The following is a 16,818-nucleotide window of genomic DNA, read 5'->3' as shown; positions in this document are numbered from 1 at the left end:
GTTGTTAGGAACACCCCTGCACGCCCAGTGCCCTGTTGTTAGGAACACCCCTGCACGCCCAGTGCACTGTTGTTAGGAACACCCCTGCTCACCCAGTGCACTGTTAGGAACACCCCTGCACGCCCAGTGCCCTGTTAGGAACACCCCTGCACGCCCAGTGCTGTTAGGCACCCCTGCACACCCAGTGCCCTGTTAGGAACACCCCTGCACGCCCAGTGCACTGTTGTTAGGAACACCCCTGCACACCCAGTGCCCTGTAGGTGGAGCCCAGGCTCCATGGCTGCCGTTTACTCTGGGAAAGCCTCCTCCTTTAACCCCGACTCCGTCACAGACCCGCCTTCCTTCCATTGCCCCTGAACCTTTACAGACCATGTTTACCGTGCCTGTCCAGTCTCCTGCAGTCACTGTGCCAGGGACAGTTTTTAGTCAGTAAATATACGGATCCCTTCTCTAAACAGTGTTTTAAATCCATAAATAATGTCGCATTACAAAGGAGACTGATTACATTGAAAAGGTTTTGTCTACAGAGCCCCTCCAAAAGAGCTCTTCAGTTTGTGTCTGCTTCTAGAGAGTTTGGACTTTGTTCTTAGAGTCCACAGCTTGGCACACTGCCATCTTTATTGAACTCAGTTGTCCTTGGGAGAGATGAGAACAGTACTTTAAAAAACTAGGGGTTGGGGATTTAGTTCAGTGGTGGAGCGCTTGCCTAGCAAGCACAAGGCCCTGGGTTCAGTCCTCAGCTCTGGAAAAAACAACTACAAAAACCAGTGACTAATTCTGTGTGCTGTGCAGAAGTGTAAGTGCGTGGGCGAGTGTGCCTCTCTGTGTGTGTGTGTGTGTGTGTGTGTGTGTGCCACTGTGTGTGTGTGTGTGTGCCACTGTGTGTGTGTGCCACTGTGTGTGTGTGTGTGCGCGCGCCTGTGTGTGTGTGTGTGTGTGTGTGCGCGCGCCACTGTATGTGTGTGTGTGTGTGAGTGTGTGCGCCACTGTGTGTGTGTGTGTGTGCCACTGTGTGTGTGTGTGTGTGTGTGCGCGCGCGCGCGCGCCTGTGTGTGTGTGTGTGTGTATGTGCGCCACTGTGTGTGTGTGTGTATGTGTGTGTGTGCAGAGATTTGAGGACAGCTGCAGGAATCGGTTCTCGTCTGTCATTGGATCCCAGGGATTGAACTCGAGGTGTCAGGCTTGGCAGCCTTCACCTTCATCCATCTTGTCAGCGGAGAACAATCTTTTTATCTTCTGTTCACAGGGTCTTTTCCATCAAGGTTGTCTTACACAGTTCTCTCCCCTTGATTTTATTTTAATTCTGTGATAGTTCCATGTTACTTTGACAACTTAATTTTAGCAATTTCTAAATTTTCATGGAATACTATTAAGACCAAAAATACTTTTTTTGTGTGGTGGTGGGTGGGGGGAGATAATTTTTGGAGGACCTGGCAACAGGGACGAATCTTGCTTAATTGAAAATTTTGAAGACAGGCCGGAGAGATGGCTCAGAGATTAAGAGCACTGGCTGCTCTTCCAGAGGTCCTGAGTTCAATTCCCAGCAACCACATGGCAGCTCACAACCATCTATGAGATCTGGTGCCCTCTTGAGGCGTGTAGGCATATATGCAGGCAGAACACTGTATACATAATAAACCTGAGAGAGAGAGAGAGAGAGAGAGAGAGAGAGAGAGAGAGAGAGAGAGAGAGAGAGCGAGCCACTGACTGCTCTTCCAGAGAACCCGGGTTTAATTCTCAGCATCCAACATGACAACTCACAACTGTCTGTAACTCTGCAAGGGACATAACACCCACAGCAGAACACCAGTGCACATTTAAAAAAAAAAAAAACAAAACTTTGAAGACTGAGCTCAATGGTTAAGGCCCTGGGTGTTTCCATCCCCAACATCACAAAACACTGAAGCATACTTTCTGTTATTTTGATTTCACACTTACCTTATATTTTGAAAATCTTAATAGTTGACTCAGAAGAATGCCTGAGAAATTTTTAATTATACTTGAAAAAGCTGGTGTGGAAGTGCATGCTTTAAGCCTAGCACTATAAAGGCAGAGGCAGGAGGATGTCTGTGAGTTCAAGGTCAGCCTGGTCTACAGAGCAAGTTTCAAGACAGCCAGGGCCACATGGTAAGATTCTTTCTCGAGCAAAAAAAAAAAAAAAAAAAAAAAAAACCCAGGACAAACAAAAAAGAATACTTGAAAAACTTTGCTCATCAAGATGTAGTCCTGTAGGGATGTAATTTAGCAAAAACAAAACCAGACTATATAGTCAATTTCTTTGTCATTTCTTTTCAGAATCTTGGAAAAGTCATGTTGGAAAACATATTTGTCTCTATGCATGTTGGTTTTCTTTTGCTTTAGGAGATCCATATCTTATTTACCTATTTTTTTTTTTAATGTGCCTATATTTAAAAAGTGGTAAATTATTTCCAGTATTCAGTGACTTACCGTAGTGGATTGTCTGTTTTGTATCCAGGCCAAAACAACTTCATGAAATTCCAGCCTTTTACTGTCCTGACAAAAACAAGGTGAATTTCATTCCCAAAAGTGGCTCTGCTTTCTGCCTGGTGAGCATCCTCAAGCCGCTTCTGCCCACGCCAGATCTCACCCTCAAGGGCTCTGGTCACAGCCTGACGGTCACCACCGGCATGACAACCACTCTGCTTCAGCCCATCTCCATGGCCTCCCTGTCTGCAAACACAGAGCAGGACAGGGTGTCTCGAGGAACCAGCACAGTCCTGCCGTCCGCCTCCCTCCATGCACCACCAGAACCAATTGAGGAAGCTGAAGGATAGGTCCCAGTTGCGGTGCTGGTTCCTGGGAACCCCTGAAGATCGCGTGACGGTGATGGTATCGTGTCCTCCCGGTTGGCTGTGAAGTGCTTTGGCTTTTCCAGTGATGTGTGACAACGAGGCTGCTGGAAGAATGCATCCCCTGTGAGTGCTCTGCCCCACGCATGAAGGCCGCCGCCGCAGTGCTCAAAAACACGGAAGGAAGGTCTCTTTACTTTCGGAGGAACAAAATCACATTTTCATTTGTTTTCAAATTAGACTCGTTTAAAAACAAACATAAAACCTAATCCCTGCAAACATGATTTCTGAAGGGAGATGTGATTGATGCTGCAAGAAAACCATCTTTTATATGAAAATGACTATTTTATAATACCAATGTTACATTTTCTGAAAGTAGCAAACAGGATGTTCAAAAGATTCTTTGGTGGCCTCTGTTTCTTCTTTCCCTTTTCTAGATGTTGCTTTTCTCAGCTGTTTTCAGCTTTGGGACCAAAGGGATTGTTGACATTTCCCCAGCAATGTCAATCTCATGACTGTGTTCTTCTCCCAAATAAGAATTGATAGGTAAATGCATTGAACCAAGTATATATAAAAAGATAAAAAGCAATATTCGTACATTATGTGATTTATGTTTTTTGATGTCAAAAGTTTGTGCTTTGGGTGAAGTATTTGTAAAACTGCTGTGTTCTGCACTATCCTGCTCACATCTCAGTGTGTGGTCAGAAAAGTGACAGTCTGAAGACAGGTGCTTTAACACAAGAACTTGGTGTAACAGTCAGTGAGCCACAAGAACCCAAGTGTGGATCGTTAGCTGGGAGTGCGGCGCGCTCTGGTCTTCTGTGAACTGTGTCACGTGGTTGCCCTGCTTCGCCGGGTGTCCCTCTACCTTGAATCATGCCTGTATCATAGCCCCAAGAGACCCTGAAATGGCTGTGCATGGATCTCCTCCTCTGCTCTTGTGGTGGTGTCGTCTTGTGGATTTGGTCAGGGTTAGTAGTTTGCCAGGAGTGCAATCCATTGAGTAGCAACTGGGAGCCGAAGCGTCCCGAGGACGAACTCTCTCTGTTATGGTGGGCACTGAGATTGGTTGCCTACAGCTCCCAACATTCTACACACTGGGGGAGGTAGACGAGAGGTGTGGAGCTGAGACAGCGGGTACCTTGGGAAAATTGATTCAGTTTTGGATTTGGGCTCATCTGAGAACCACTGCCAGTGCCCCAGGACAGTAATCAGTTTCTAGGTATGTGGTGATAAAATTAAGGAGCCGCTCTTGGGAAGTGAGTTCTGCCAGTGTTGGCACAGCATTGTTACAGTGCTGTTACACGCGGACCCACGCTGCTACACGCAGCAGAGAAGTTTTAAAGCCCGAGAGAGTGGGCCACCGCTTGGGAGGCTCGTCCAGCCACTCACTGGTCCCATCCTTCCACCGAGCCCTCCGGGGCTAGCAGAGCGTTTCCTGTCTCCAGGTGTTCGTAACCTCCGGATGTCTGGGCACTTGACCGAAGGCTCTGCTGCATTTTAAATGGGGATGTTGTAGGTTAGTCGGATAAATTTGAACACCTGTGTCAATCCATCCGGTCTTTGTTGGGAAGACTGATAGATTTTGGTACTTTTGACATCCAAAGCATCACATCCTGGGCACTGGCAAATTGTAGCTTCTAAGTCAGTAAAACCTCAGTTGTTTGGGGTGTAGACTTTTTGGTTGGTTGGGTTTTTTTTTTTTTTTTTTTTTTTTTTTCAGTTTTGGAGGGTTTTTTTTTTGTACCTTGATTTTTTTTTTTTTTTTTTTTTCTGCCTTGTCATGCCTTTGACTTTACTATTTTATCAGTATCAGAATTTAGAAGAAATGTACATGTCAGTCAGTTGAGTTGATCTAAAAGGAGAAGGAGGCAGTTAAAAGCAAGTGTTTTTGTTTTAGTTTAGATAGGCTCTTGTTCTGTAGTCCTAACTGGCCTGGCACTTGCTATGTGGACCAGGCTGGCCTGGAACTCAGATCTCCCAACCCTTGCCTCCCAAGCACTGAGATGAAAGGCGTAGGCCTCCCATCCTGCTCATCATCTTTTTCATCCTGTGGGGTCCCCCACTTGACTTCTGTTGAGTTGATGTTTGTTTTTTCTTTATCGTGCACCACCTCATCTCTCGCTTTACCAGAAGAGAATTGCTCTAATCCGTTCCTCTCCACTGTGCTGTCCTCGTTGGGCAGATGATGGACTTCTGCAGTCATACGTGTCCCCGAGGTCTCAGGTCTCAGGTCAGTCTGCTCTTAGAACTTTAGTCTGAGGTTTGGCTGGAAGAAGATCGTGAATTTGCAGGTAAATGAATTGTATGGTGACCAAATACTTTGGAGTTTTGGAGTAATAGAACCTGAGATCTAAAGAAAAGCAAAAAAGGTCTAGGTCCGAAAACAACTCTCAACTGCCAGGGCCAAAGGGCTAATCTTTAAACATACGAGCTTTATTGAAGTCTTAGTCCACCTAGCTGTTTTATTTAACTCTGAATTCCCAGGTGGTTGGTTTTACAAATGGGTCTCCTCTCCGTAGAGTGGGTCTGATTCTAGTCTGATTCTAGTCACCCCGTACTCCATGACTGTGGTTATTCTGTAGAAACTGTACAGCGGTAGAGTAGCGTCAGTGGGGATCGAACCCAGGGCCTCAAGCATGCTGAGCAAGTGCTGCCACTGGCTTATTTCCCTAGTCCCTAACTTAAATTCTTAACTAAGAAGATTGACTTCCATTGCAGTAAAAGTGGGTGGCATGTAGTTTTTTGGCCAAAGGAGCTGTTCCCTAGTTATTTGTCTGTCTGTCTTTACCCTCAAGTGGTCCTGCCCTGCCATGATAAATGTACAGGTTTACTGCCTCTGAGATGGTAAGTCTGTTACTCATCATTGCTCCATGGGCAGTCGTGTTTTTAAAAATAGTAGTAGTTTTGCTTTCTTTGGTTAAATATGGTGTCAAAATATGAATGTCAAAATTCTTTCTATACCAGATTCTTCATTTTGTTTACAGTGTTTCTTAGACGCTAGGACCATAACCAGATCTGCCTCTCAGAGGATGCTGTTGCTGACTGGGGTGTATCTGGACACAGGAAAAGGCTGCTTGTTTTTTATTTTTATTGTTTATGTTTTGATTAAAGAAACAGTTGGCTTTTCCTAGAAGAAGGTATAAAAGAGAATGGCAGAATGTATAGCTTTCTCTATGTCTGGGATTAGAACTGAGACATTAAGGTTTCTTTCAAGGAAACTAAATTCAAATTGTCACTACTAAATCTGTAAAGTTGAGATTCATTCCTTAATGTTGGGTTTGGGGTGTGTCAGAACTGGACCAATGAAAGTGCTGAATTTGCCAGATAAAGCCAAGATACTTAACTGCACTTTAAGGCGTCTGGGCACACTCTGCCTCCAGTAGCGACCGACCGCCTGCCCGCAGAGTGGCTCTGAACAGTGTTTTGTTTATACAGTCCTGTTGCAGATAGATAATTTATGTTTTTTAAACTCCGCATCTGTCTCTGTTGGTGTCGATCTTTTTTAATGCAATTTTTTAAAGTTATAACAAAATTCCCCCGAAAACAGCATTTCCAGCGATGATGAGTATTGTTGTTGTGGACTGTGTCCCTGCAGCGAGTGCTTCCTGCTGCCTCACAGGGAATAGAACTCCTATGTTCAATAAAGTCTGTTGTTCTTGAGGTTTTTTCCTGTGTATTTTTATGAATATTGCCGCAAATTTAAATTTCATTTCATTTTAGCATTTCTAGCCTGATGTAGCGTACGTATAGTATATTCTCTTCCACAAGTTTATAGACAAATACATGTACACAAGGCTGTTCTTGGACACCCTGCCTGCTCTGGAACTGAATGTAGCCTGTCCTCAGGCTGAGTGAAAAGCAGATGTGGCCACACAGAAGCACACTAACACAGATTCACTCATAAGCTACCCACTGTTTCCATGTTTGTTGCAGATTATTTAGCTGGGGAAGTCAGTATTCTGTAGTACGTGAAGAAGACTTTTTCTTTCATTTAATTATTGCAAGATTGATCTCAGAGGTGTGGTGTCTGTATCCATGGAATAGAGCCGACCAGGTCAGACCAGTGAAGATTGTCATGTAATCACCTACAAGGAGGAGGCATATTTATAAGTAAAAGCTTGATCATCAGATTTGTTAAAATTAATAAAGTATATATTTCTGAGCCAGGAATGATGGTACACACCACAATCCCAGCACTTGGAATGCTGAGATAGGGAGTTTGCAAGTTCAAGGCCAGCCTGGGCTATGTTGTGCGATTGTTTCCAGATAAACTAGAAAGATGGCTCAGTTGTTAGGAGCGCTAGCTGCTCTTCCAGAGGGGCCTGAGTTTGATTCCCAGCCCCACACCGTGCAGTTTGCAACCACACTAAAACCTCATAGACATATTACTGACCTCTGACTAAAATTCCAACACTTGCAAGGCAGAGGCAGGTGGATCTCTTGAGTTCAAAGCCAGCCTGGTCTACAGAGTGAGTTCCAGGACAGCCAGAGCTACACAGAGAAACCCTGAATTGAAACAACAGCAAAAAGATAGTACAAAATAAATGTGCTCTGTGTGTGTGTGTGTGTTGCTGCAGACAGGACCTAGGACCTTGCATATATCACACATGCATTCACATACACTGCCACTTAACTGTAACCCTTACCCTCCCCCACACACACACCTGCTGCTTCTTGAGACAGTTCTTACTCCTAAGTTGCCCAAGGTAGCCTCAGACTCACTATGCAGGCCAGACTGATCCTCCTGCCTCAGCTTCCTGTGTGTTTGAGATTATAAATGTGTGCTGCAACACCCAAGTTGAATTATCTTTTAAAATTTTCTAATGCACCATGGTACTATTAGGGCCAATGAATAACCTTTGTATCTCTTTGGTTCAGTGTTTTCAAACAGTCTTGAATTAAATAAGTTCGACTAACAGAATAGAAAAGTTTTCTCCTAAAGAGACTATTTTTGTGTTAAAGTTTTTTTTGTTTTTTTTTCTCCAGTATAGGCAATTGATCTCTGTCTTTGGGCATGTTTGGGGAGCTAACACCTCATAAAACTGTTAGAGATACACAGCAGGGTACAATGTAAAACTGTTTCCTGAAGAGTATGATAAAAATGAAGCAAAAAAAAAAAAAAGACTGCATTAGATGTAACTTCTGCTCTGTTTTGGGGGTTGCTAATGGTAACTAAAAGCATTTAATTGGAGACCTAGCGTTTTAGAGGGTTGGTCCCTGGTCATCAACGCAAGAAGCAGATAGGCATGGCTGGAACAGAAGCTGAGATAGAGATGCTGGGCCTGGCCTGGGCTTTGGAAACCTTAAACCCTCCAGTCATGCACCCCTGACAAGACCACACCTCCTAATCCTTTCCAAACAGTGCCACTCCCTGGTGACTAAGCATTTTCATTCAAACCACACGTGGTTTGATTTGATTTAGTCCTTTTGAAACATACATTGTAAAAAGATTTGTCATGAATGCTGTGATCATAAAACAGTAGTGTCTTTCTCCACCTGCTTGGAGCAACCTTGCTGGAGAGGCTTCGGGTGGTCTTGGGGACAACGCCCTGGGTGGGGGCACAGCTCCGGTGGTCAGGTCTACCACTGCTACTTAGTGGTCATGGGACTTGGAGCCTGAAGTCACCTTTTTGAACTTGGATTTTCAGCTGTACAACTATGGAACTGCTATGGCTTGAGTGGGGTGTTAAAAGATGACAGCTGGAAGCGAACATCTTCCTTTTTATGTCAGGTAAGTTTAATCTTAAGAAAGACGGGAAGGAGGGGTTGGTCACGGAAACGGTCTCCAGTTCCTTTCAGCTCCTCAGGTATAATCTAGTCAAAGCGTGCAGCTGAAAAGTGACAGTTTTTAGCACCCCCAAGGCTGTTGTCAGTCACTTAATTGTTACTTCCCTCTTACGATCTCCCCAAGAAGCAAGGAACCAGCCCAAGTCACGTTTGGGAAATGTCGATCTCTTTTTCTGCTGTGTCCACGTCCAGGTCTTACTCTGGAACATGCAGCTTTGCGTCACTCACCTGCACCGGCAACGCTGGCTGATGAGATCGTCCGGTTGCGGTTGCCTGATGGTCACCACTGCTGCTGCTGCTGCTGCTGCTGCTGCTGGGAGCGGAGCCTGGTTCAGAGCACCAGAGAAAGGACCCCGCCGAGATACAGTTCATGACCTAAGAAGTGGTGACACATTCTCTCTGGCTTCTGATTTTGCTCTATCTTGAGTCTGGGGAGCTGGCCTTTTAGAGATTCTGACACGCGCCTCTATTACATTGGTCCTCTTTCCCTTGTGGAGACCCTGGGTCCTGCTTCTTAGCACTGGACTGTGGTATCAGCGCAGACCCTTGAGCGTGCTAGAGTACTCAACAATGAGCTGCATCCCCAACAGCAGAAAGGTAACACATCGCCACCAGTGGCGGTGCACCCCTTCAATCCCAGCCCTCGGGAAACGGGCATGCGGATCTCTGTGAGTTCGAGTCCAGCCCGGGTAGTATACAGTTCTGGGACAGCCAAGGCTACACAGAGAAACCCTGTCTCGAAAAACCAGTTATAATAAACACTTCGATGTCTTGACTGTTAGCATCACGCTGGCCTTTTACTTTGATTTTGGATTTACTCTTCGGCCAGTAGCTTGTTATTTACATCAGCGAGTGGAGGAGTTTGTGTAAGTGTTGACCAAATGCCAAAGGCATGGCTGGGCTGTGACTCTGGCACCATCCGCGGTGCATGCCGAGTCCCTGGGCTCCATCCTCGGCACCGTCACGGCAGCCTTTGAAATGGTGCAGAGGAGATGGAAAGATGGAACCCCGGTTAGCCCATGTTCTGCTCAGCCTGGGCACGAGCACATTCCTGTGCTGTGTGTAATGCGTTATTTCCAGCACTAGTGGACTAGTATTTTTAGTTTAATTTTCTTCCTGGTTTCTTGATCCCAAGAGTCAAGGCTGTTTCATTGTTCAAAGTACAGCCCTGCCACTCTGGAAGATGGAAACTGTTCAATTTTGGCCCTCTATTTTTTTTAATTGAATTTTTTTTCATATATTTTGATCACTTTTGACTTCCTGGTCTTTTACTTGTTTTGATTTTCATTTTTGTATTTTGGGGAGTTTTGTGTGCCTTTCTGTTCTTGTCTTTCAACAAATCAGGCTAAATACAGTGGCATTTCACAGGTTATTATTTCTAGACTCTATTTCAAATTTTGGTATTTCATCAAATTCATGGTGGAAAACAGACCACTCTCTTCTGTATCTTAGATTGAACTCTTCTGTGTGATTCCCACCCTCCACCCCCCCACAACCCCGACACAGGGTTTCTCTTCGTAGCCCTGGCTGTCCCGGAACTCAGTCTGTAGACCAGGCTGGCCTCAAACTCACAGAGATCCTCCTGCCTCTGCCTCCCGAGTGCTGGGATTAAAGGTGTGCGCCACCACCCCCTGGTTTAAAACTTACATTTTTAAATCAGAAAATAGTTGTACTTGAACACTTTAGAAAACATTGCTTTGTGCGCTGTCATCATATTACAAGAAGCTCAGAAAGGGAGCTTTGGCCGAACGCTGTCTGTGAGCCTTGTAGATTTCTAGATCTGTAAGATAGTGAATATGGCCGGGCGGTGGTGGCACATGCCTTTAACCCCAGCACTCGGGAGGCAGAGGCAGGCCGATCTCTGTGAGTTCGAGGCCAGCCTGGGCTACAGAGCAGATCCAGGATGGCCAGGGCTACACAGAGAAACCCTGTCTCGAAAAACAAAAAGGGGTAGGGGTGGGGAATATGAAATAAATATCCAGAGCGAGAGTGGAAATGCATTTCCTTTCAATGTGCAAATGCTGAAATCTATTTTGTTGAAATAGTTTGTTTCTAATGATATTAGAACTAGACTGACAAAAAAAACTACTGTACAATTAAAATTTTCAAAAGTACAGATGACACCAATCTGATCTTTCATGACCTGGCGTTTGTGCATCCCTTGAAGGTCAGTGTGGCTCTGCTGAGGCTTCTCTAACTTTCTGTGACGTCTTACGTGCAATACAATAAAGTCGAATGAGGCGCTTGCTCCATTCAGGATAAAGGATACCCACTGGACAAAGACGCTGGCAGTCTCCCTTGGTCAGGTAGCCCGTGCCCTCCCCGACAGCGTCTTCCTGCCAAGTGCTACTGGCCTGCCTCCCTTCTTTTCTTATGTTGGTTCAATACAGCAAAATGTCTTTGTCTGTTTTTTAATGTTTTTATTCATTTTACATATCAACCACAGATCCCCCTCTCATCCCTCATCTTTTTCTTTTTTAATAATTTATTTTTATTTCATGTGCATTGATGTTTTGCCTAGGTGTCAGGTCCCCTGGAACTGGAGTTACAGACAGTTGTGAGCTGCTATGTGGGTGTGGGAATTGAACCCAGGTCCTCTGGAAGAGCAACCAGTGCTCTTAACTGATGAACCATCTCTCCAGCCCTGTGAAATTTTTTTCAACCACCAAATTATTAATGATTGAGCCTCAAATTACTTAATCATGAGAAAGTAGTATAAATAACTTTCATTTAATGAGTTACCGAATAGAATTGTTTGACTTGAAGTTATAACAAAACTTAGTAAGGCAGTTGATGTGGCTTCCTGGCTAACGAGGAAATAAACCATACACTGTATTGAAAGATAACCAAAAACTGAGTAGTGATAATTGCATGTGTGTTGATTTGTGGTAACTTTGATCTGGGAAAATGGAAGGTATTGACCCTTCATTTTCATAGTTGAGGGTTTAGACTTTGTCTGGAGAGGACATTGATTTCCTGCTCACTCACTGAAGTATGGTTATACCAGATAACAGGCTGCTTCTGACACCTGTGAAGACCATAGACAGATAACTGTGAAGTCACTCATTGGGAAGAATACTCTTGCAAAGAAAGAGCACAGAACCGAGATGGAAGTGATCATTCCTCGAGGTTGATGGAAGACTCCCCACGTTCAAGGGTGGGTGGGGAGCTGAGTGAACGACACATCTCTGAGCTGTGCTTTCACGGCCTTCCCCAGCCGCCACTAACCCTTCCTTCCCTCCAGAACGTAGATTCTCAGCCTCTGCCGGCAGGTTTTGCTTAGAGATCAAATGTCACCTCGGGTTAGACGGGAAGGAAGAACGTGGGCCGCCCCGTACTTCCTGTGGAATTTTCCATGTCTGTCAGAAAGACTTGGGGGTTAAACCACGTGAAGAAATGAGATAAGGATATAAAGATGAGGTGTTGGAGAAGTTTCTGGAGGTTTCGGGAAGATTGCCCGGGTAGGTAGCTCTCTCCCTCACTCTCCTTTGTGGGGAGAATGTGTCACCACACATACTGCAGCAGTTTGTGAAACAGCCCGTCCAGTCCTGCTTTCTCCATCGCTACAGAAGAGGAGTTCCATCCTGCTGTGTTCCCCATGAGAATTCAGTGATTTTTCAGGGGTCCCCATGATTGTGTGTGAATGAAAGTAACATTGCGTTTAGCTTCCAAATACAGAAAAGCAAGCACAAGTTTCTCTAATTTCAGTAAAGCGGCCCGAGTTCTCTAGTCTTGTTCTACATTATAACCAGGGAGAGAGCTTTCTATTCTACTGCTGTTCCCCCAAACAGAAAACGCCTGCCAGTATCCAAAAACTAACCCCACACTACAGCCGCTTTGTTCCTACTCTTGACCCACTTAGAGCAAAGTGACTTAAATATAAAACACTACCCAAAGAAATACGCCATGCTCCTGTGATTAGACGTAAGTTTGGCTTCTCAGTATTGCAGACTCGGAGTTTCTAAAAATTTCCACATACTATCAACAGCTTGCACAGCATAATAAACACACAGGCTGCTCAGACGCCAGACCCCCTGACTGAGGTTGGCAGGCAGGTGATCTGTCTTGAACACACGCTTCTGGGTGTGATCACAGTGGGAGCCCTCCACAAAGGCGAGTGTTGCACAGTTGATGCCTTGAGACCCCTGAACCTGTGACCCCAGTCAGGCATTGAGAAGCTCGTCGTCTGAGTGTCCGATGGCGTCTGGGTTGGACAGAGGGTCCAGGTCTGCAAATAGATTGAACCAGGCTGACATGTCTTGGTTCCCATTGTTGGGGGCTAGTAAAAAGAAAAGAAAAGAAAAAAGACATTAAAGAGACTCAGCTTTTGGAAATAATATTTTTGTGCTACTTTTGTGATTTTTGAAGCAGATGCTTAATAAAAATAACGTTGGCAGACAGTGATTCACTCTATCCCCTTAAGGATAATTTGAAACACAAATGCAAGTTAACTTCTGTTTGGTGTCTCTTGGGGATAGTGACGGGGATCATCTTAGAAGGAATTTCAGATGATTTATAGAAGGCTCTCAGATAAGGTTTAAAGTTAAAGTAACTTCTGTTTCTCCCCAAAAAAAAAACTTAAACTCTGCTTACAACCTCTTTATTGGGGCTGGAGAGATGGCACAGCGGTTAAGAGCACTGGCTGTGCTTCCAGAGGACCCAGGTTCAATTCCCAGGACCCACATGGCACCTCACAACTGTCTGTAACTCCAGTTCCAGATGATCTGATACCCTCACACAGACATACATGGAGGCAAAACACCAATGCACACAAAATAAAAAATAAAGCCACAAGGTGGTGGCACACGCCTTTAATCCCGGCAGGCAGAGGCAGGTGGATCTGAGTTTGAGGCTATCCTGGTCTACAGAGCAAGTTCCAGGACATCCAGGGCTACACAAAGAAACCCTGTTTTAAAAAAACAAAATAAGCCGGGCGGTGGTGGCGCATGCCTTTAATCCCAGCACTCGGGAGGCAGAGCCAGGCAGATCTCTGTGAGTGAGTTCAAGGCCAGCCTGGTCTAGAGAGCGAGATCCAGGACAGGCACCAAAACTATACAGAGAAACACTGTCTCGAAACTCCCCCCCAAAAAAAAAAAAAAAATAAGTAAATATTACTTTTGTAATACTTTTTATAAATAAGTATTACTTTTATTTACTTCAAAAATATTAGACAAATTATCTCCTAACCTTATCATTTATACATCAGGAAGTTGTCTCTTTAATTTTTATTTCTCTTTTGAGGCAGCGTCTTGCTGTGTAGCTCAGGCTGGCTTCAGATTTGTGATCCTTTGCCTCAGGCTCCTAAATTGATTACAGGTATGCACCATCGTGCCCAGTGCTTGTCAAAACATTTGCTAGCAGGGCCTGGGGAGAAGGCTCAGCAGGTACGTGCCAGGTTTGATCCCCAGGGATCATGGAGAGAAACACGCATTTTCTCCCTCTCTAAAGGTAATTTTTTTAAAATGTAAAACATTTTGATAAGAACATTGTGTCTCAGACCCTAGTGGTTTTTGTTTGTGTGGTAGTTTGAATGTAATTGGCCCCCATAATCTCATAGGGAGTGGCACTATTAGGAGATGTGACTTTGTTGGAGGGAGTGTGTTACTCTGCAGGGTGGACTTTGAGGTTTCCTATGCTCAGGATCCACCGCTCAGTGTTTTAGTCTACTCCCTGTTGCCAGCAAGATCTACGACTCAGCTACTGTCCAGCACCACGTATGCCTGCATGCTACCATGTTCCTTGTCATGATGATAATGGGCTGAACCCCTGAAACTCTAAGTGAGCCACCCCAATTCAATATTTTCTTTATAAGAGTTGTGGTCATGGTGTCTCTTCATAGCCATAAGCAAACCCAAACTAAGAAGTTGGTACCAGGGACTGGGGTATTGCTGTGATGGGCCTGACATGATTTTGTTTGGAGTTAATAGGGACTTCGGGAGTTTGGGTTAGGAAAGCAGTGGACTGCTTTAAATGCTTCTTAATGGGCCATACTAGTAGGAGACAGTGGTGCTAAGGGTGATCTGATGAACTGTTGGGGGGGCTACCTCAAGAGGTTTCAGAGAAGAATTTTAGTATGTTGCCTAGACATCATTCTTATGATATTTTGGTGAAGGAAGTGGCTGCTTTTTGCCCTTGTCCAAAGAATCTGCTTGAGGCTCAAGTGAAGAGTTTTGGATTAATTCTGCTGGCAGAGGAAAGCTCAAAACAGCCTAGTATAGACTCTGTCATGTGGATATTAGTGGTAACTCTAATGAAGATTTGTAATAAAAAAGAGCAAGCTGAGCAGGGTAAATTACAAAATGAAAATTTTGAGGAGAAAATGAGATAGCGCTAAATTCTGTGTGCAAGAAGATAAATAGATTAAGAAAAGTGATAAAGGGAGAGGTAACGTCAGGGCAAGATCCCACCCAGGTAAGTTTCCAACTTGTAGAAAGAAACTAAAGAAAAGCTTAGAATCTGGTGTGGTTGTACACACCTATAGAATCCAGCACTGGGGAGTCAAGAGGCTGGCGTATCCGAGTTTGAGGCCAGCCTGGTCTACAGAGCAAGTTTCAGGACAGCCAAGCTTAGGCAGGAAAGACAGAAAGCTGGTGAAGATGTAATTGAACAAGGGGGCCATGTTCCAACCCCAGCACACAGCAGAACTTGGCCACATGGTTCTGACTTTAGAGTTAAGGATAGGAGAAAAGAGTTATGAAATAAGGCCACTGAGGCCAGGCATGGGTCAGGGGTGTCCCTGAATGGAGGCCTAGTAGAGAGGCCATTGCATGAAGCTGTGAAGTTGAAGCCTGGATTGCCTTGGAGACCCCAAGATGTTGGAGATGATGCCAGAGTTAAGGGAAAGCTGCTGAGGAATGTGGCTAACAGTGGAGCCAGCCCAAGAGAGAAGTGTGTTGCAGTCAACAGCACTGAACAGAGTTGGGGCATTTCCACATCAGACATGGAGATGCAGAGTTTGGAGTTTGCCCCCCCTCCCCCGGGGGGGGGGTTGGTCTTGCTTTGGTCCAGTATTTTCTCACTGTGCTGCCTTCCAAAATTTTGGAATGGTAACGTATCCTGTGCCATTATATATTGGAAGTATGTGATCTGCTTTTGTTATTTTGATTGTACAGGGGACTGCAGTTAAGAGATTGCACGAGTCTCAGAAGAGACTGAACTTTGAACAAGTTTGGGACTGTTCCTGACTCTGGGGACTCTGAAGTCAGACGAAATACAATTTTGCATTATGTTTATGTCACGGCTTATGGGCGTCAGGGAGTGGAATGTGGCAATCTGAATGTCATTGGCCCCATAATCTCCTAGGGAGGGACACTATTAGGAGGTGTGGCTGTGTTGGAGTGGGTGTGGCCTTGTGGGAGGAAGTGGGGGGGCGGGCTATGCTCAGGACACCGCCCAATGTGTCAGGTGACTTCCTGTTGCCTGCAAGATGCAGGCTGGTCAGCCATTCTTCGGCACCACGTCTGCCTGCACGCCACGTGCTCCCCACCATGACGAAAATGTATGGTGTCTAATGAAGATGATGAACCTCAAACTGTAGAGCCACCTCAGGTGTCTCTTGTTTGTTTTTATAAGAGTTGTCATGGTCGTGGTGTCTCTTCTCACAGCAATAGAAACCCTAAACTGCCCTGGCTGTCCTGGAACCTGCTCTGTAGACCTGGCTGGCCTCGAACTCACAGAGGTCCGCCTGCCTCTGCCTCCCGAGTGCTGGGATTAAAGGTGTGTACCACCCATGGGCAGGCTTTTGGGAGCCCGGTACCTGCGGTGTGGCACCTTGCGCAGCCCTGGTGCAGCAGGGAGGGGCTTGGACCTGCCTCGGCTCCGTGTGCCAGACTCTGCTGACTCCACATGGGAGACCTTGATTTGGGGGATGGGGGGTGGCTTGGGAGGGAGGGCTGGGGGGTAGGAGGAGGGAGGAGGTGGGGTCTGTGGGCGGTATGTAGGCTGAGTAGAAAATTTCTTAATTAAAAAAAAATGGAAAAAAAAACTGGGACATGCTTGAATTTTCATCCAGAAAAAAAAAAAATGTGTCCTTTCAATCAGTTGGTAAAAGCATTTGTGCTCAAAAGATTAAGTTGACTTTAAAAAGTTCTTTAATAATTAGAATATAAATTAAAGGGTTTTATTATGGCAAAGAAATGCACCACCACTGCCGGCCAGGGTTTTTTTTTTGTTTTGGTTTGGTTTGGTTTGGTTTTTTAAATGCATTATCACTCTTCAC

General features: G+C 45.2%; 2 protein-coding genes across 2 annotated transcripts in view; one reads left to right on the top strand and one right to left on the bottom strand.

Moving 5' to 3' along the window:
* Fam117b (family with sequence similarity 117 member B) overlaps positions 1-6,473 on the top strand; it is an 81,080-nt gene extending 74,607 nt beyond the window's left edge. The window contains 1 exon segment of the mRNA XM_028860387.2: positions 2,477-6,473. Coding sequence (XP_028716220.1) covers positions 2,477-2,795 — 319 coding nt within the window. The 3' untranslated portion in view covers positions 2,796-6,473.
* A 4,838-nt stretch (positions 6,474-11,311) lies between these two features.
* Positions 11,312-16,818, bottom strand: part of Ica1l (islet cell autoantigen 1 like) — a 43,251-nt gene continuing 37,744 nt past the window's right edge. Inside the window, 1 exon segment of the mRNA XM_028860383.2 lies at positions 11,312-12,879. Within this exon segment, the coding sequence (XP_028716216.1) occupies positions 12,764-12,879 (116 nt within the window). The 3' untranslated portion in view covers positions 11,312-12,763.

This window comes from Peromyscus leucopus, chromosome 13 (assembly GCF_004664715.2).
Source record: "Peromyscus leucopus breed LL Stock chromosome 13, UCI_PerLeu_2.1, whole genome shotgun sequence".
Taxonomy (NCBI): Eukaryota; Metazoa; Chordata; class Mammalia; order Rodentia; family Cricetidae; genus Peromyscus; species Peromyscus leucopus.
The sequence above is the reverse complement of the archived record's forward strand: the minus strand, read 5'-3'. Positions and strand labels throughout refer to the sequence as shown.